At 41.5% G+C, this 17,697-nt stretch overlaps 1 protein-coding gene across 2 annotated transcripts; it reads left to right on the top strand.

The window, feature by feature from the left end:
• The first annotated feature begins 2,458 nt into the window (after positions 1–2,458).
• mtfr1l (mitochondrial fission regulator 1-like) lies at positions 2,459–9,729 on the top strand. Of its 2 annotated transcripts, none has more exons than XM_022197092.2 (8): positions 2,459–2,602; positions 3,478–3,641; positions 3,785–3,892; positions 4,000–4,109; positions 4,510–4,721; positions 7,058–7,445; positions 7,536–7,698; positions 7,862–9,729. In XM_022197092.2, the coding sequence occupies exons 2-7, from the start codon at positions 3,627–3,629 to the stop codon at positions 7,651–7,653; spliced, it is 951 nt and encodes a 316-aa protein (XP_022052784.1). In that variant the 5' UTR covers positions 2,459–2,602; positions 3,478–3,626; the 3' UTR covers positions 7,654–7,698; positions 7,862–9,729. The 2 variants fall into 2 exon arrangements, with proteins under 2 accessions (XP_022052784.1, XP_022052794.1); XM_022197102.2 differs by having other exon boundaries at positions 2,461–2,602; positions 3,564–3,641.
• The last annotated feature ends 7,968 nt before the right edge of the window (positions 9,730–17,697 follow it).

The raw sequence follows: 17,697 nt of genomic DNA, 5'->3' as shown, positions 1-17,697 counted from the left end.
GAAAAATGTGTTATTTTGTGGGAGTTGCGAACGTGTGGCAAAATGGCTCCATAGCGCCCCCTGTTGTAAAATTGAAAAAGTGGTCATGAGGCCAACTGCCACAACGTTTCATCGACAGCCACAATATTTGGGGGGCATATGTATGGTGGCAAATCAGACTCATCAGATTCTGCTGCAGTGTAAATCTTAGCAAGATTTATATGTTTTTTTTGAATGAGGAAACCAACCAGTTTTACATTTTTGTATAAACCACATTCGTAGATAGCATCTTGTCACCTGAGTGATTTCTTTGGTGAAAACAAAAGCATTACATTTATTATATATTTATTTTGTTTTCCCACTACAAACAAACAGGCATGATGAATGTATGGCCCTGCTTGGACACAGAGCTGGTCTGAGGTCAGGCTACTTCCAGGCTCTACTGTAAAGTCTAGAGAGGGAACATTTTATTCCGTTTAATCTCAACGTGACAAACAAAGGCTCTTTTCTTTAAAGTGTAATCTGCAGATGGCAAGAATGTGTTAATTTCTTTGCAAAATAAGATGTTAAAACATACAAAGTCACATGTTTTGTTACAGCCACAGCTTAGGCTGTGAGCCACAGGGCTTCTTGACGTCTCACCCCACCGTCACTGACAGGTACAGGTGCCTGACGGTGACAGTAAAGATCTGTTCTGATGAGCGATTCTGTATATCATAATCATTTTAATTTTTTGCACCAATGTAACTATGAACTTTTTTTTTTTGCACAAATGTGATCTGGCTTCCCCACGTTTGGCCTGGATTGTATATAAATATATACAGTACAATCCAGGTTCAAATCCCGGCCTGGGCTCTTTTTGCCTTGAGTTTGCATGTTCTCCCTGTGCATGCGTGGGTTTTCTCAGGGCACTCCGGCTTCGTCCCACAGTCCAAAAATATCCATCCATCCATTCTCTATACACCGCTTTATCCTCACTAGGGTCGCGGGGGGTTGCTGGAGTCTATCCCAGCTGACTCGGGCGAAGGCAGGGGACACCCAGGACAGGTCGCCAGTCTGTCGCAGGGCTACATATACAGACAGACAATCACACTCACATTCACACCTACGGGCAATTTAGAGTAACTAATTAACCTCAACATATTTTTGGACTGTGGGAGGAAGCAGGAGTACCCGGAGAAAACCCACGCATGCACAGGGAGAACATGCAAACTCCATGCAGAAAGATCCCAGGCCCAGGCCGGGAGGTGAACCGGGGATCTTCTTGCTGCAAGGCAAAAGTGCTAACCACTTACTCACTGTGCAGCCCAGTCCAAAAATATGCTGAGGTTAATTGATTACTCTAAATTGCCCTTAGGTGTGAATGTGAATGTGATTGTTTGTCTCTATGTGTAGCCCTGCGATAGGCTGTTACCTGTCCAGGTGAACCCTGCCTTCACCCTAAGTCGATTGTTTGTCTGTATATGTAACCCTGCGAAAGACTGGCGACCTGTCCAGGGTGTCCCCTGTCTTCGCCCGAGTCAGCTGGGATAGGCTCCAGCACCCCCCGCGACCCGAGTGAGGATAAAGCGGTGTACTGTATAGAGCAGGGGTCGGCAACCTTTAACACTCAAAGAGCCATTTCGACCCGTTTCCCACAGAAAAGAAAACACCGGGAGCCGCAAAATTCTTTTGGCATTTAAAATGAAGACAGCACTGCATTTATCGCTTTTTTTTTTTTTTTTTTACTTCTATGCCCTTGTTAATCAGTCGTGATTAATTAAGTACAAAGCCTCTAATTAGATTCATTTTTTAAATTGTGTCCTTCCACTAATATTCATCTTACCTGGTTAATGTCATTTTTGCTCCTGGACCTGAAATGTTACATAATGTTAGCTGGAAATCAATATTTTGCGAATGTCTATTTGACTTGTAAAATCTATTTATTTATTTATCTTAAGCTAATAACTTTTCTCCGGTAAGTCGCTGCCCTGTTTTCCAAGACGTCACTCCTCTGACTCTCTGACCTGCTGCCGTGTTCTTGCGTGTAACGTGTATTACCCTACCATGAGTACTTTTGACTCAAAGACAAGACGTGTCTTTCTTGGAGTGGAGCTTTAATATACAGGCTTGCCATTCTTCAGTACAAAACGATGTGAAACTACAGGCGTTGCTTCTCCATCTCCTCCGCATCAACCTTGCGCTCTCATATCCCAGCCAGGGGAAAACCCCAGCAGCACATCCGGTGAAGTGACACGTTAAAATAAGAGCGGTAATTTCACAATAAAACTCTCTATATTAAAATGCATTGAAACGCGCCTGAAAGGCAGAACAATTTATTTTCCAAAGTTACAGGGAGCCACAACAGAGGGCTGAAAGAGCCGCATGCGGCTCCGGAGCCGCGGGTTGCCGACCCCTGGTATAGAGAATAGATTGGTATGCTTCCTTCACTCTGCATTTCTATCCTCCACCACTAGGAGTCGCTCATGCACCGGTTCTGAGGCTCCAGCCAATCAGATCCCAGGACAGGGAGAAACAGGTTTCCGGCCTAATGAACGACAACAGTCTGAAAGACGTAGAGGAGACGCTGCTTCTCCTGCAGACTTTAGTGGTTTAGCTCTACAAGATTCGGCCTTAATCTACCGTAAGTTACACTCTTGCTGCACTGTTGGAATTTTATAAAGGCAAGCGAAACATACTGATAAAAACGTCGTCCCACGATACAGTTGAGGGTCAACCATGGGGCCGTTGTTGGTGCTGCTAAAGCTAACCCTGTGTGTTTGATAGCCATAGCTCAGTTAGCTACCGGCAAATGATAGACTGAGCAAAGCTATCCAAAAATAGAGGTACTAAAGGTTTTCTTTCTGGCGTTGGTTGTCTTCTTCCATCAACGGAAACGTCACTCAAAGCAGCACGCAGTGTTAATTAGCGGTTCTACTTAGCTAGCTGTGTTAGCACACATGATTGTAGATCTTGTCCTGGTGAGATGACAAAGTTGTACCAACGCTAGCTGGCTGACCATGGCTGCTGTGGCTACAGATTTTTAATATGCGTTAGTGTGTCGTTCAATATATTTTTTGGCAATTTAACTATAGAAGTTAAAACTGATGCCTGCTAATGGCTAAATATGTGTGTTAGCTCACTCTATAGCAGCATCTCCGTGTATTTGCAAGTATCTGCTTGCATGCTGTATGCAGTGTTTGTTATGCAGCTATTTTTCTGTCAGATTTCACTTGGCAAGTAAAACTTACTGATGTCTAATTTCACTCAATCACCAAATAATTCAATACGACCGAAATAGTAATGGTATTAACATAATATAGCGAATCCCAATCATATTTATTTCTGTTGTTTGCATTTGTAAAAAAAAAAAAAAATGACTGAAACATGTAACCTGACTGGTTTCAAATCCAGTCAACAATTGCTCAATCAAACAAGCACCCGTGAAACTTTCTGTTTTAAGTTGATCTTAAGGTATCAGTGCATTTGAGTTCTCCTCCTGCTTGTGTCTCTCAACAGATGATCTAACTAATCACTAATTTAAATCCCAAGAACTGGCAGTCGCACTAACATGGCATCTGTTTACTGAACTGCTTCGTCTTCAGACACCGCTAGCACCAAGCTTTGGTGTTCAATTTTCCATCGAATGAGACTGATCCACCGTCGTCATGGAAACAGAAACAGTAAGTTTGTGCTCTAGCTGTAAATGGCATCATAATGTCAATGCGTTATTTGCTTCATATTGCCTTTACCTACCGGATAGTACAGAATGCTCTGACATATTAGACTTTTGTAGAGCCTAGCAGTGTTTTGTTATGTTTTGCAGGAAGTCATCCCCATCTGGCAGAATAAGCCTCATGGCTCCACTCGCAGTGTTGTGAGAAGAATAGGTTCCACTCTACCCCTCAAACCTCCACAAAGAGCATGTTTCCAGGTACATAGAGTATCATCTATTACCCTTTTGTCTAGTAATTATATTTCCCTCTTATTGCAATGAAAATGCTGCTGTGTACTCCAATATCTTATTTCCTTGTGCATTAGGAGCTACCAGGCCTGCCGTCTCTTCGGCCTATGGACGGCCCTATGGTTCCTACCTTGGCAGATATAGCTTGGATTGTTGCAGATGAAGAGGAGACGTACGCCAGAGTGAGGTAACTCTACAGCTAAGCCGTGAGAGACAAACGTGAAGGTTATGGAGTTGTGCCAAGTCAATGCTTCAGAACTACATTGAAGCAGATTGATTTTCCCAATTATTAGATGTACATATGCCACTGACATAACTGATGTGTAATGTTTTGATGTTGCATTTTGGTTCATATTATGTAAGAGAGGTGTTGATTCTGCTCTGTAGTGAAATTTATGGTGTTGTTAACGTTATATAACCATTATAAACTTGACAAAGGCAGGGTTTATTGGATTGCATCAGACTGGACAGTTGTACCTAATAAATTCTTCAGGCCATAAATTAGTGCTCGATTATTTTATGGGCAAGGGTTTACATGATAATAAATGCTCTTTGGTGAACCTAATCACTCATTTCTCTACTTTCAGGAGTGACACACGTCCTCTTAAACATGAATGGCGGCCTACACCACTCTTAGTGCTCCATAGGAACTCATCTGTGCCCAACTTCCGCCGTGAGGGCAAAAGGATGGAGGGGCTACGGAAGCCTGGAGTGACTGCTCTGAATCGTACTACAGCCCTGCAGGATGAGCTCAGCAGACTCCGCGCACAGATTGCCAAGATTGTGGCGAGTGATTCTGGTAGGTAACCCACCAGTGATGTACCACCGTGTGTACGTTTGTCAACTGCGTGTTAGATTTGAAAAAACATTGTTGTGGCAGCGGATTGTAACAGGCACCCTGTTTATTGATACTGTAGTCTGTAAAGCTGTTCAGAGCCACAGGGATTTAGGATTGCTTTATTGAGCCTGTGTGAGTGGGTTTTACCACAGAGTTACTATCTTCATGTGACTGATTCTTTTGTTGTCAAGTCACTTGCCCTGATTCCCCTTAAGCTCTTTGGTACTAAGATGTCTTGGCATCAGTTTGTAGGTCAGTGGTAAAAGATAATCTCCGTGGTTCTGTGGCAGTTGTTTTAACCTGCTGAACAATTCAAGAGTGATATGAGAGCGTGTCATCTATTTACATGGATAAAATAGGGTTTCTCATGTGAAAGCTAGATATCCTCTAAAAGGGAAGCAAGAAACAATTCCTTGGCTCGCTCCTGAGTTGGATCGTTTTTTCCTGTGAGATGAGCTGCATCCCAAACTTGTGCCTATTTATGACAGGCTGTACTATGTTTGTTTACACTATTAAAATTTCACTCATAATTACACATTTTCCAGAATGTAATGAAAGAGAAGTTTCTTTGCATGCATGCTGCTGTCTACATACAGTTTTCAATACAATCTGTTGCGTTTGATGGATGTGAAAAGTTTTGCAACCCCTATTAATAACAATATTTTTTTCCATTCTGAAACCTCAGTTGACTGCTCTACAGTAAAAGCTATGATTGTCCATTAAACTGGAGGCAGTGAATGAGGGAAGGATTTTGGATCCAGCTGTGGTCTGTGAATATAGGAGAGAACTCATGCAGATTAGGCCTTCATATGTGGTATGTTCATGTACAGTGCTGCAGATATGTGAAACCGATTGAATAACCCTTGAAGATACTCCAGTTTTTATCATCTGTAAAAACTACTAAATAGTTGTCTCATGAAATAATTAAATCCTGCAGAGAAAATTAGATTTGGTGACTATGAATAGAAAACTTTGTACAGCACATTTAGGGCTGAGTCGTGGTTTCAGATGATCGACTGAAAACAACAATAATACTCAGACGTTGTAAAAAATCTAGAATGAGAGCGGGACAGATGACAGCTCATAAAATTGCTGCAGTTTGGTAGTTTATAGATCAAGAAAATGAAAACAAAGTAGTGTGTGGACTGTGTCAGAGTAAACCAATGTGTAATGACTTAACTGGAGTAACCACTTTGAGCACAGGTATTGCTGTGGTTGACATTCAGGTTTTTCATGAGTTGTCATACTTTGTAGCATAGTGTGCAGCGCTCGATTTAGACGGTCGCCAGGTCGCCGCAAGCGCCGGGAATCATGGGAGGTTGATGACATCATACAAAGTGGCTGCCTCCATGAAGAAAACATGATAGGCGGTTCAGCTCGATTGAGGGCTCCATTTAGACGGTCGCCATTTGCAACGTTTTTAGTCGCAAATGACGACCTGGCGACCGTCTAACTCGAGCGCTGAGTGTGCATTGTGCAAAGTGCCACACATTTCACTCTCATTTGCATTCTGATTTGGTTATTTCTCCACGTTATGTGGCGATCGTTGTCTGTCTGTCTGCATCATTACTCAAAAACAGACTGACGGATTAGATGAAATTTTCAGGGAAGGGCAGAAATGACACAAGGACCAACTGATTAGATTTTGGCAGTGATGCAGCTTATAGTCTGGATCCACGGATTTGTTTAACTTTTCTGTATCACTGCCAGATAGCGGCACGACGTAACTATGACAGGTGAACGCTGCGTCAGCTGCCTGCTTGATTGCGATCATACTACAAATCAACCATTGCGGTCTCACAATTGATTTAATTGCGGGGGTGTTTCCGAGTCCCATCAATTAACAATTCCCGCTATATATTTAGGTCACGTGATTCGGTATCCGTACATAAGGTGCACATGCACAACGTTATTTTGTTTGTGGGTAGACCTACATTAAATGGCCTCATTCTACGGTGCCGTGATTTCTGCCACACGTTTTTTCAAGATTTCAGCCGTCTGAAGTGATACATCTGAGTGCTTTTCTTGTTGAAGAATTTGGTTAACATTTTCTAAAAGGTCTTCATGTTTAACTTTACTTTTTACTAAATTGAGCTCAATTTTGCCTGTTCTCTGCATGTTTCTTATTTTTGAACTAGTCAAAATTTAAATTTCCCTTCAACTCAACGGACATGAGTTGTTTATAACATCCCTTGACACAACCATTAAAAACAGAAATGGCATTTAGACTTTTGTTAAGCGGTCCAGTTTGTGTGGATCAGATCAGCTCATTTCTCTACTCTTATTTTTTCTTTCAGGCTCCAACCCGCTGACCCCGGATCTGCTCTCCCCCGACGACACGAGCATGAGCTTTTCCATGGCGCCTTTTGAGACGGCGTCCTACCAGCCAGCCGCCACAGCTGCTGCTTCCTTTGTCATCAGTGATGTGACGGAGGAGGAGGAGGAAGAAGAAGAAGAGGAGGAAGAGGAGGATGAGAAAGACGTAGTCTCTGTGGTGTCAGAGCTGGTCCCCGACCCTCTGCCGCCTGTTTCCATGACAGCATCGGCCACTTTTGATCTGGACAGGCCCAGCATGGACTTCCGGGAGGCAGAGGAGGACACAGTGTCACTATCAAAGTCCACTAGTTTTGCTGATGTCATGGACATCCTGAAGGACATGAACCGTATGAAGATGAGCAAAGACAGGCAAGACATACTAATGAACAAAACTCCTCAGCATTCTCTGTTTGTTTGATATATGTCATGACATCTTGTGCGTTTTTGATGTCGTTTTAGGTACAATAGAGGCTGTACGTCGCTCAGAGAGGAGGATTCAGCCACACTGATTTCAGAAGCTCTGAGAAAAAAGTTTGTCCTAAAGGAAGAAGATACTGCCACTGTGAAAAGGAAGTAGCCCGATCACGTGTTTAACCACCAATACCCGATCCTGCTGCTCCATGTAAGTCAGGAGAAAGTTGAAGAGTTTTTGTAGCTCTTGTTAGACGGCTTTTCTTGTAGCCTTTTAATATGATTAACCTTTAATAGCATGTGGGAGGTTAATGTTTTAGTGGCAAAATCTTTATGCTTAGGTTTTGTTTTTTTCTCTTCCTTATTGTTTTTAGGCCTTTGCCTGTGGAATATGTACCCATGGATCCACAACCTTGCTCCTCAGACCCAAGGCAATAGCTGTCTGCCAGAGTTTAAACAAAACAACACTTTGTCTCAATGTGAACTTCACAGTGCTGGTGCAGTGTGAGAGGGAACAGCCAACTCTGGGTAACAATAATCAGTCTGAGCACTGCATCGCATTTTACATTCAGTGTATTTCTCCCTTAAAAAAAGCTTTTATGTTTAGATTTATTTCAATAAGGACTGAACAGACTTGAATCCAGTGACGACCAGTCACTTGGGTTTACATAAATCTGGGATGTTATTTTACAGGAAGGCTTCCAAGAGGCTGAGATCCAAACCTCTTTGCTAAGCTTTGGACTTAAATTCAGGAATGTCCCTTTAAAAAGCCTTTTATTCATCTTGCTATGGGAAAAGCCTTTCCTGAGTTTGTTTTTACTTATGAGTTTTCCACAGAAGCGATGCAAATAAACCCATTTGTTGTGTTTTTTTCCCCCCTTCCGTTATGTAAAGAAGTCTTCTAACGTACTTGAACATATTTTCTGTACAGATGAAACAGCTCTCATGTACATGCAGAGATGTACTGTAGCTCATCACCGTGGGACAAATAACTTCAGATCTTTGCTGTCGATATTTGCATTCCATTACCGACTTTGCAAATGTGCACAGCGTCATGTACTGTATGTCGCCTGCTCCACTGCACCTCCTATGCCTGTCCTTTTTGTTTGTGATTAACATATAGATTGATAGTCACAGGACACTGATTTTAAAACCTAATCATAAAGGAGTGAGAAATGCATCAGTGATGTTTGAAAAGCAGCAGTGTGGTGTGTAAATCAGAAGATGTGAGAGTGAAATCTGCACCTGTCATAAGCTGCGTATTCAGTGAGCGTAACAACAGATACAAGTCTGTACAGGCCTTTGTAGAAACAGGTTTCCCTGCTTATAATATGCAACTTGGTAGAGGAAACCACCTGTTTAATGTTAACTGATAACATAACATTTAAGAGGTGATTTTTTTTATTATTATGATGTAGGGCAGAGACAACTGAGCTATGTGTAAGAGATCTTTTACGTCCTTCTATATGCAGAGTTTTGACAAAACCATAAAATCTTTGTATCAAACAGGATACTAATAATAAATCTTCTTGTTAACGCCTTACCACAGATCTGTTGCCTGCTCCAATGCCTCCTTTTATTCCCACTTTAGTTCAAAGTGCCACGGGTTTGTTTTCATCAGCCCTCCCTTCATTGCCTGCCCTCTTTTGTCCTGAATGTGCCCTTCATTCTCAACTTTATTAAGATTCCCAAACATAGGCACCATGTTAACCACCTGTATCCTTGTTTCTCTTTTTTGAATGACAAAAATACTTTTCCTTCCACCCATGACACTCCTTAGTACGTTGTCATGTTTATGCTTTTGTGAGTGGGAATCCTTTAGTGTAGTTTTGCTGTGTGAAAAGTTACTGCTAAGCTGAACTGAACAAGAATGCGCCTCTCTGTGTGTAGTCGTCTGCAGTGGAGTTGAAGTATGTTTTGTATTGCTGGAACAGGCACACAACCTGTAATCCTCATCGTTGTTTTTCCCTCATTGGTCAAGGTGAAGAAAGTGTTAGCTGAGGCAGATATTATATGCAAGTGACTGTTTTTCTCTTCTTGGGATGGTGAACCTTACACAGCATACACTACCAACTGCATCCTGGTAATAAGTGGAGGGAAAATGCTTTATTTTTAACTTCTACTCTTGTTTATGTCACCGTTCTACATCTGTGTAGGGTTGAGCCCGCCATCACCACCTTCTGTATCTTTATTTTTTGTCATGTAAGGACTTGTAAATAAAGAATGTGCTGATGTTTTGAAACTGTGACTGCTTTATTGCATGTAATTACTGTACAGGGACAAATGTCACCACAAGGGGGCAGTGCAGGGGAACAAAAGTAGTAATCTGTTAATACTTTTCTTGTATAAAGCAATGATCTTAAACAGGGGGTCATCTAATATCAGTCTGAACTATTAGCAGTGGTGGAAGTAAGTTAGTTTATTTAAGTCTAGTCCTCTGGTATGATTGTTTTTACTTTCTCTGTTGTTTTATGCTTCTAGTCCATTTCAGGGGAAAATATTGAGCACTTCGCTGCATTCATTAGACAACGAGAATGACAATTTAGTTGATGATTTTACACACAAAAACATGTTTATATAATATAATGCATCACAGGTAAAATTACCTAATTGTAAATAGACTAATTTAAATTATTTTGGAATTTTTACTACTTTTATTAAAATAAATTATATGAATATCTCTTCTAACAGCGATTATGTGGACTTGTAGTTGGCTTAGTTCTACATTGTGTCTGTAACCAATCAGCAGTGACACTCAGAGCTTTTAGACAGGTTAACTTTAATGTGCTTGATGCAAAACATTACTTTGCAAGACGCACAAGTGGAAGTCCTGCATTCAAATTGTAATTTAAACTATTGAAGGACTAATGACTTAATGGGAGTATAATTTTTTTTAAACTTTACTTTCAATGTGATGATAAAGAACAGTTGTCAAATAAATATAGTAATGAAAAAGTGCAATATCTTTACCTGAAGTGTAGTAGGAAGGCATACCGTGGATAAGGTGAAAACACTGAAAGCACCACCAAATTGGACTTTAACAAACTAATTGAAAAAATTACATTTATTGCATTCCTACACCAATCCATGTCAGCACTAGCCTTCATGTTGCGTTGTCCTGTCATGTTGAAAAATAAGCTTTATGTGCCCAGAGCTTCAATTTACACCATTTTTTGGCTGAATGAAACCTGACAGTCACCCCTCAACTTGATTACTCCCTGAACTGTCTGTACTGATCCGCCTGTAATTTCTAGGATTATTGTTAACCCACATTCTTTCTCATCTTCCTGTTCTTTCCCAGGATGATGTGGCCCCTCAGTGAGTCACAGTCTATTTTCTGTGAGAGTCCTTGGCCTACTTTGTCCCTCTTCACCTCCACGGTGGACTTCCTACCTATTTTAGACACAGGGAGATGTCTGTGGAGAGCTCAATTAATAGGGCTCAGTGTCAAAATGAGGCTCTGTTAAACCTATAAATACAGGCCTTTAGTTTAAAGTGACATTGACACATTTTCATTACTATGACACTTGTTAGAAGAATTTCAAAGCAGGCTAATGCACTTTTGAGTGAGCAGCTGCTGGAAGTTTCCTGAGGCTGTGGAAAATGACAAATCTGACAAGTTTAGACTTCAGGAATCCAAACCAACTTCAGCTTTTACTGTCTTCATTTACAGGTTAGCTTTTGATGTAAAATGAGTTAATTTCCTATTCAGAAGATCGAGAAATCTCTGTGTTTGTGTCTGTTCTTCACATGTCTCAAGAACTGTACATCCATTCTGCTTTAAACTTGGTGGCTGTATTGCTTAGTACCTGAAGCAGTGCAGTGTCAAATCTGAAGCAGACTGGATGAACAAGGACCATTTTTGTGAACTTCTGGGCATCCTCAGTCTGTTCTTTGGCTGCACGGTTTACTAAATCATCAAAAGGCAAATGTATGTCACATGATTATGTTACATTTTAACAGTGGGCACTGCACAGGTAAGAACAACAACTTATATACTTTTTTCCCCCCATTGTGGCCAAGTACTCACACAAAGGAAATCATTTGGTTTCTCTCCATATTACTGTAAGGTCTTGATCTTAATATTCACAGTACCCAGAGATGATTATTCACACTTATTACTTCTTTTAGTCGTGCAATTTAGTAATGTTTGTGTTTGATGTCATGTGGAAAGGATACTTGGGTCAATTCGTGTTGTTCTAAATGTGCTATATTAATAAGGGTGCCTTGACTTTGAATGAGTCTGACGGCAAAGCAGAAATTACAGATGAGTCACGGGAATATTAGAACTACACAATCGTCGCTTTTTTTGGTGAAAATATCATATTTCAGAGGAAAACCATCAGACCATCTTAGTCACTGATATGACTTCAAACAAAAAAACATGAATTATTTCAGTAAATTTACTCTTATTCTTCAATGTTGGTTAAACTTGGTGAGGCCTTGCAGCACAAAACGTGAACTTCACAGCTCCAACCAAGTTTCTGCACTGCGAAAAATGGCAGTGAAGCAGCAAACACGCAAACAGGTAGAGTATCTGTCATCCTGACTGGTCAGCATGGCGCCTTCACCTCCCCGAGCCTCAGAGCTTTTTGTCAATGTCTCCTTACGTTGCTGGAAGCTCTTCATAAGGAGATCTGTCGCTGGAATCAGAAACATCCCTCCTACGTCCTCTGAGGGGCTTCCTCATGCTGCCCAGAGGCATTTGTTACTTTCAAGAACAATATGATCAGACGAATTGCTTTTTGGGTCCCTTTGTGGGGAGAGAATTGGATGGAAGTTTTACTTTGGGCAGAAACATTGTTAGAGTTTTTGGTTTTGATTAATGTGCCTGACAAAAAGCTGCTGCTGCTGCTGCAGGGAGGGAATGTCTGAGCTACAGCTGAGCTGCCGCAAAAGCAAGGAGGAGACTGATCAGTCCAGCAGCCTTCACTCTCATAACTCAGGTGTAACACAGAATGTGCCACAGGAGGTATTATTTACTGCCACATTGCACCTTTCAGGGAGCAACAGGACATAGCTTCATGCTGACACGTTAAAATGCTGCATTAGAAAACCAAATCCAAAATAAAACTGCAAAAATAAATTAGCTTGCTGAAATTATTGAAAGCATTTGCTGCATTTAATGTTGAAAATCAACAGACAACAAGCAGACACTGATTCACCTGTTGTCTGAAGGGGAGGCTGAAATTAAATTTTAGTCCATTTAGATACATTAAAACAATGCTGAGGTAATATAACTACAAGCAAGATTTCAAAGAAAAACTTAAATGAAGTAGATCTTTCAACCTCAGCCACTCAATAGTCTCTTTGCTCATAGCCCAAAACAGAATTAACATTTTATTTCTACTCTCTTACAAGTGCATTTAGAAGCTGTACCTATTTCTGCTTTTAAATTATGGTTTTCCTGGATTTAATGGCCTTCAGCTTTGGAAGTACCAAAGGAAATACCAGAGGCAGAGTGCACTGAGCTTCACAATGATCAAAACAGCTTCCAAAATCTGTCCTCCTCATTATCTGCACAAGAGAGAAAACAACCTGTAGGAGCAGCCAGCGTTTGAAGTATCATCATGCTTTTCATTTGACTTAAAAATACCCCACAATATGCACGTCAGACACAGTTAAGGCGTGATTTATATTAGCCATGGCAGTGATATGTTAAGTGCTAACACCAGAGCAGTCGTGGTTTGACTTCACAACAACTTGATGTGGGCAAAGACATTTCAATTGTGTCTGAAACTGAACAAAAAAAATTTCACAGAATGTGTTAAAACGTAAGCTTTTGATGCGTTTGTCTGCGTGTTCAGGTTGAGTGTCATCTTCCATGTTGTATCGTAGCAACAACCAGGCGAATGAAGCGGGAACTGGGCGGATGACAAGGGTCTGGGGGAACACAAGCACTGCATCTGCTGCTCCCATCCGCCCACCATCCCCGAGTGTCACCCACACATCCACCCGCGTCAGCAAGACTAAACTAACACTTATGACTCACAACAGCAACGGCTCCACAAGAGCGACTGCAACTCCATTGAATTCACTCCATTGTTTCTATTTTGGGGCCTTTGTAGTGTTTCTATCTTATTAGTGGGTTTGCCCTCGAAACATGATTGCTTTGTGATGCAAAGTAAATTGCGTCTATAAGTGGCACTGTTAATAGCACTTAAGTGCGGTGTTGCCCTGCCTCTCGTTGTCATGCTGTGGTGAACCTGTTGCCGCTTTTTCTTTGCTGTGAAACTTGTTGTCTTCCCGGAACAACAGAGAAAAAAAATATGCAAATCTGTCAGATATGGATTCAACTCTTTAATGATCCTTAATCTGTCTTTGATTTGATCCCTTGTGAATCGCTTTCCAAACGCAGTTGTATGACACTTACGAAAAATTGTTATTCTATTTCTTGCCAAGAATTAGATAAAAGACTTTATACTAGTGTCATGTCTGTATGCTGATTTTGAAAATACAGCCAGCTGTCAGTTAACGTAGGCTGCACAGCGTGTAGTGGTTAGCTCGTTCGCCTTGCAGCAAGAAGATCCCCGGTTCAAATCCTGTCGTGGGCCTAGGATCTTTCTGCACGGAGTCTGCATGTTCTCCCTGTGCATGTGTGGGTTTTCTCCGGGCACTCCGGCTTCCTTCCACTGTCCAAAAATATGCTGAGGTGAATTGATAGCTCTAAATTGCCCGTAGGTGTGAATGTGAGTTTGATTGTTTGTCTGTATATGTAGCCCTGTGACAGACTGGTGACCTGTCCAGGGTGTCCCCTGCCTTCGCCCGAGTCAACTGGGATAGGCTCCAGCACTCCCCATGACCCTAGTGAGGATGGATGGATGTCAGTTAACGTAGCACAAAAAGGTAGAAACACCTCTACCTGGATCAGCCCAAATGCTCATTAACATGACTCACACTGATCAGCAACAACATTAAAACCTTGAAAAGGTGAAGTTAATAACATTGATTGTCTTGTTACAATGGCACCTGTCAAAGGCTGGGCTGTATGAGGCAGCATATGAACAGTCAGGTCTTGAAATTGATGTGTTGGAAGCAGTGGTGTAGTGGTCCCTGGAGAAGTGGGTATACTCTTAATTTTCACCTTTTTTTTAATTAGTCCAGAAAAACGCCCTGTTTTAGAAACAGTGACATAGAAGACTACTCTATTCAATTTATTCAGTCATTTCTACTTGCCCACTATTATAAAATTATCATGACTTGATTAGGAGCAGTTTGTAGTTATTACTGGTCACACAAGCAAACTGGATTAATGTAACATGTATTTATCATGAGGCAAACACGGTGTTTCAGTTACTTTTGGACATTTATTTAAATAAAATACTTCAAATATGAAGTTGACAGTGCATCCTTGTTCATATTTCATCATGAATAAAACCTCAATATTGTTTTAGGTCAAATCTTAAACTACCTGTCCCCCATTCTTGTGTTTTTACTTACTTTAAAATCAACTACCAGCCTAGAGGTTTTCCCACATTATACCAATCTAGCTAACTTCAGACTTACTTTAGAATAACGTTAGCCTTTCAAAACGTTAGTCAGACTCGGCCCGACACTCAGTTGAACCCGTTGCGCTTCAGTTGCGCTTCAGTGTTCCGCCCACGGTACACTTTGAGATCTGCATAAGCAATTTGCTAAATGTCTGAAACTGCAAACGCGATTATACAAACACTATACGCCGATGGAAAACTTAGATTCTCATGAATCCGCCGGTATAAACCACTTTCAGATGTGATTACCACAGCGGGTAATATAAACACATTTGTCCGACAAACAACGAATATCCATCCATCCGTTCTCTATACACGGCTTCAACGTACACAGCACGACTCACATTTCCGGGTTCATTATTACACACAGATGAAAATATTCCACAAAAAACGGCCATAATCCAACCTTAGACATCCAGACGACACAAGCCAGTAAACTATTTTGTCCAAAACATGTCTTGAAGACGGTATATGATCCACGAATAGGTCGTTTTCGAGGAAATGCACCTCGCGATGCGCGTCCAATATTCCCTGTATTTCTCGTCATATTTTTATTTACAAATAGAATATTAGCGATTTTTTTTGTACTGAAAATGGCTGGAATTGACTGCAGCTTTAACCACTGGCGACAAAATATCCTCTCCTTGAAATGTGCAGTCATGTTGCCAGTAGTTTAAAACAATGATTCATTTGGAAACCACCTTAAAACTTACCTGAAAATTATATCGTCCATGAAAGTAGGTTCGCTCGATACGTGCCACTCACTTGAAATGTGTTTATTCTGACTTTCTCGCATTTCCGCGCATCTTTCAAGCAGACCTGTCAATCAACTGGAGTGCCACAGAGGTGTTAGCAAAATTTTCCTCTGTATGACCCGCCCTACTCTGCCTCTGATTGGCTCATCCCTAAAGTTAACCAATCGAATCAGTGAAGGTAGCATGTACCAGCCAATTACAGGCAGAGGAGGGTTGTTCATGGCTTCATCATCCTTAAGGAAAAGAGGGCTACCTGGCACACAGATATTACTGAATGATGCGCACTCGGGAGAATTAGAAGTGGGTATACGCAATGCTAACTGAAAAATAAGTGGGTATACGCCGTATACCGCCGTATACCCTGGACTACACCACTGGTTGGAAGCAGGGAAAAAGGCCAAGCATAATGATCTGAGTACATTTGACAAGAATCCAATTGTGATGACTAGTCAGCTGGGTCAGAGCATTTCAAAAATGGCAGTTTTTGTGGGATGTTCCCACAATTAAGGAGTTAGTAACTACTAAAAGTGTTCCAAAAAGGGCAACTGGTGAACTGATCAAGGGGTCATGAGCACCAACGGCTTACTAAATTGCTTGGGGAGGGAAGGTTGATCCCACAGGAGAGTTGTACTTGCAAAAATTGCTGAAAACCTGAACGCTGGCTTAGATAGAAAGCTGTCAGAACACATAGTTTGTCACTGCCTGACTCCTGTCCACAAATGAAAGTGCCTACATCAGTCACATGAACATCAGAACTGGACCATGGTGCAGTGGAAGAAGGTGGTCTGGCCTGATGAATCACATTTTCTGTTATAATGGATGGATGCAGTGTGGTGTTTACCTGGGAAGTAGAAGGTGGCAGGATGCACTGTGGGAAGAAAACAAGCTGGCAGAGGAAGCGTGGTGCTGTGGATAATATTCTGCTGGGAAACCTTGGTTCCTGGCATACACGTGGTTGTCAGGTTGACACATCCCCCTTCTTAAACATTGTTGGAGACCACAAACGTCCCCTCATGGTAACAGTATTCCTAAATGACCTCTTTCAACAGAATGGTGCATCCTGCCACACTGTAAAAATTACTCTGCAATGACTTGGAGAGTTGACTTTGCCCCCAAATTCCTCAAATTTCAATCAGATTGATATGGAAAAACAAGTCCAGTCAATGGAGACCTCACTTTACAACTTCCAGGATTTAAAGGATTAACTGCCAACATGTTGGTGCCTGATGCCACAGAACACCTTCAGAGGTTTTGGTGTCACAAGCGAGACCTAAAACACTATTAAGCAGGTGGTTTTAATTTGGGGCCGACAAGAAGGTTCTGGGTTCAGACCTACTGGCTGACCTGCATAAGCTGACTGTGAGTGCTCTTTTGGCATAAAGCGAGCATATTTCCCCAAATGTCCTTTAACTGTAGTCTCTAAAACGTTCAACTATAGTGATAAAAGATGGGAAAATGGATGGAAAATGAACAGTGTAATGAGAAAGGGTTACAGACAAGGTTGATGGAATCTGTATGAGGACAGTAGAGCACCCAGATATCTGCGACGTGTTCAAATCCATCATTTTACACCATTAATTGGAGCAAGCCACCCTCATGGCCTTGTTTTAGTCTACCAGCTCCTCGTGGATGATACATGGTGTTCATCAGCTAACTTTGAGCTGAATGCATCTTGAGGCCTGGGTGAACTCAAACTCTTTCAATACAACCAAATTTGGTGACTCAAGTAAATAAAGACATAATCTATATTTATACAATTCAGACAAGCACACAGGGAAAGATGTGGGGGGAGTGGAAACAACTGCTATCCTTTCTTTTCTTCCTTCTTCATCTCTTTGCCCCACAGCTCTGAGTCATATTTTGATAAGAAATTGATAAGAGACAGTTTGTGAGTCCCAGATGGTACCCGAGTATCATGGCCCATCCGGCAGCTATTCATTAATGATGAGGTTTCTGTGCAAAAAA

Source organism: Acanthochromis polyacanthus, chromosome 1 (assembly GCF_021347895.1).
Source record: "Acanthochromis polyacanthus isolate Apoly-LR-REF ecotype Palm Island chromosome 1, KAUST_Apoly_ChrSc, whole genome shotgun sequence".
Lineage (NCBI taxonomy): Eukaryota > Metazoa > Chordata > Actinopteri > Pomacentridae > Acanthochromis > Acanthochromis polyacanthus.
Note: the sequence above shows the minus strand (reverse complement) of the source record. Positions and strands in the feature narration are given on the sequence as shown.

Coding starts and splice junctions, on each gene's coding strand:
- mtfr1l (XM_022197092.2), top strand. Junction 4,110..4,509: donor GAGACGTACGCCAGAGTGAG/GTAACTCTACAG, acceptor CTCTACTTTCAG/GAGTGACACACGTCCTCTTA. Junction 4,722..7,057: donor GATTGTGGCGAGTGATTCTG/GTAGGTAACCCA, acceptor TTTTTCTTTCAG/GCTCCAACCCGCTGACCCCG.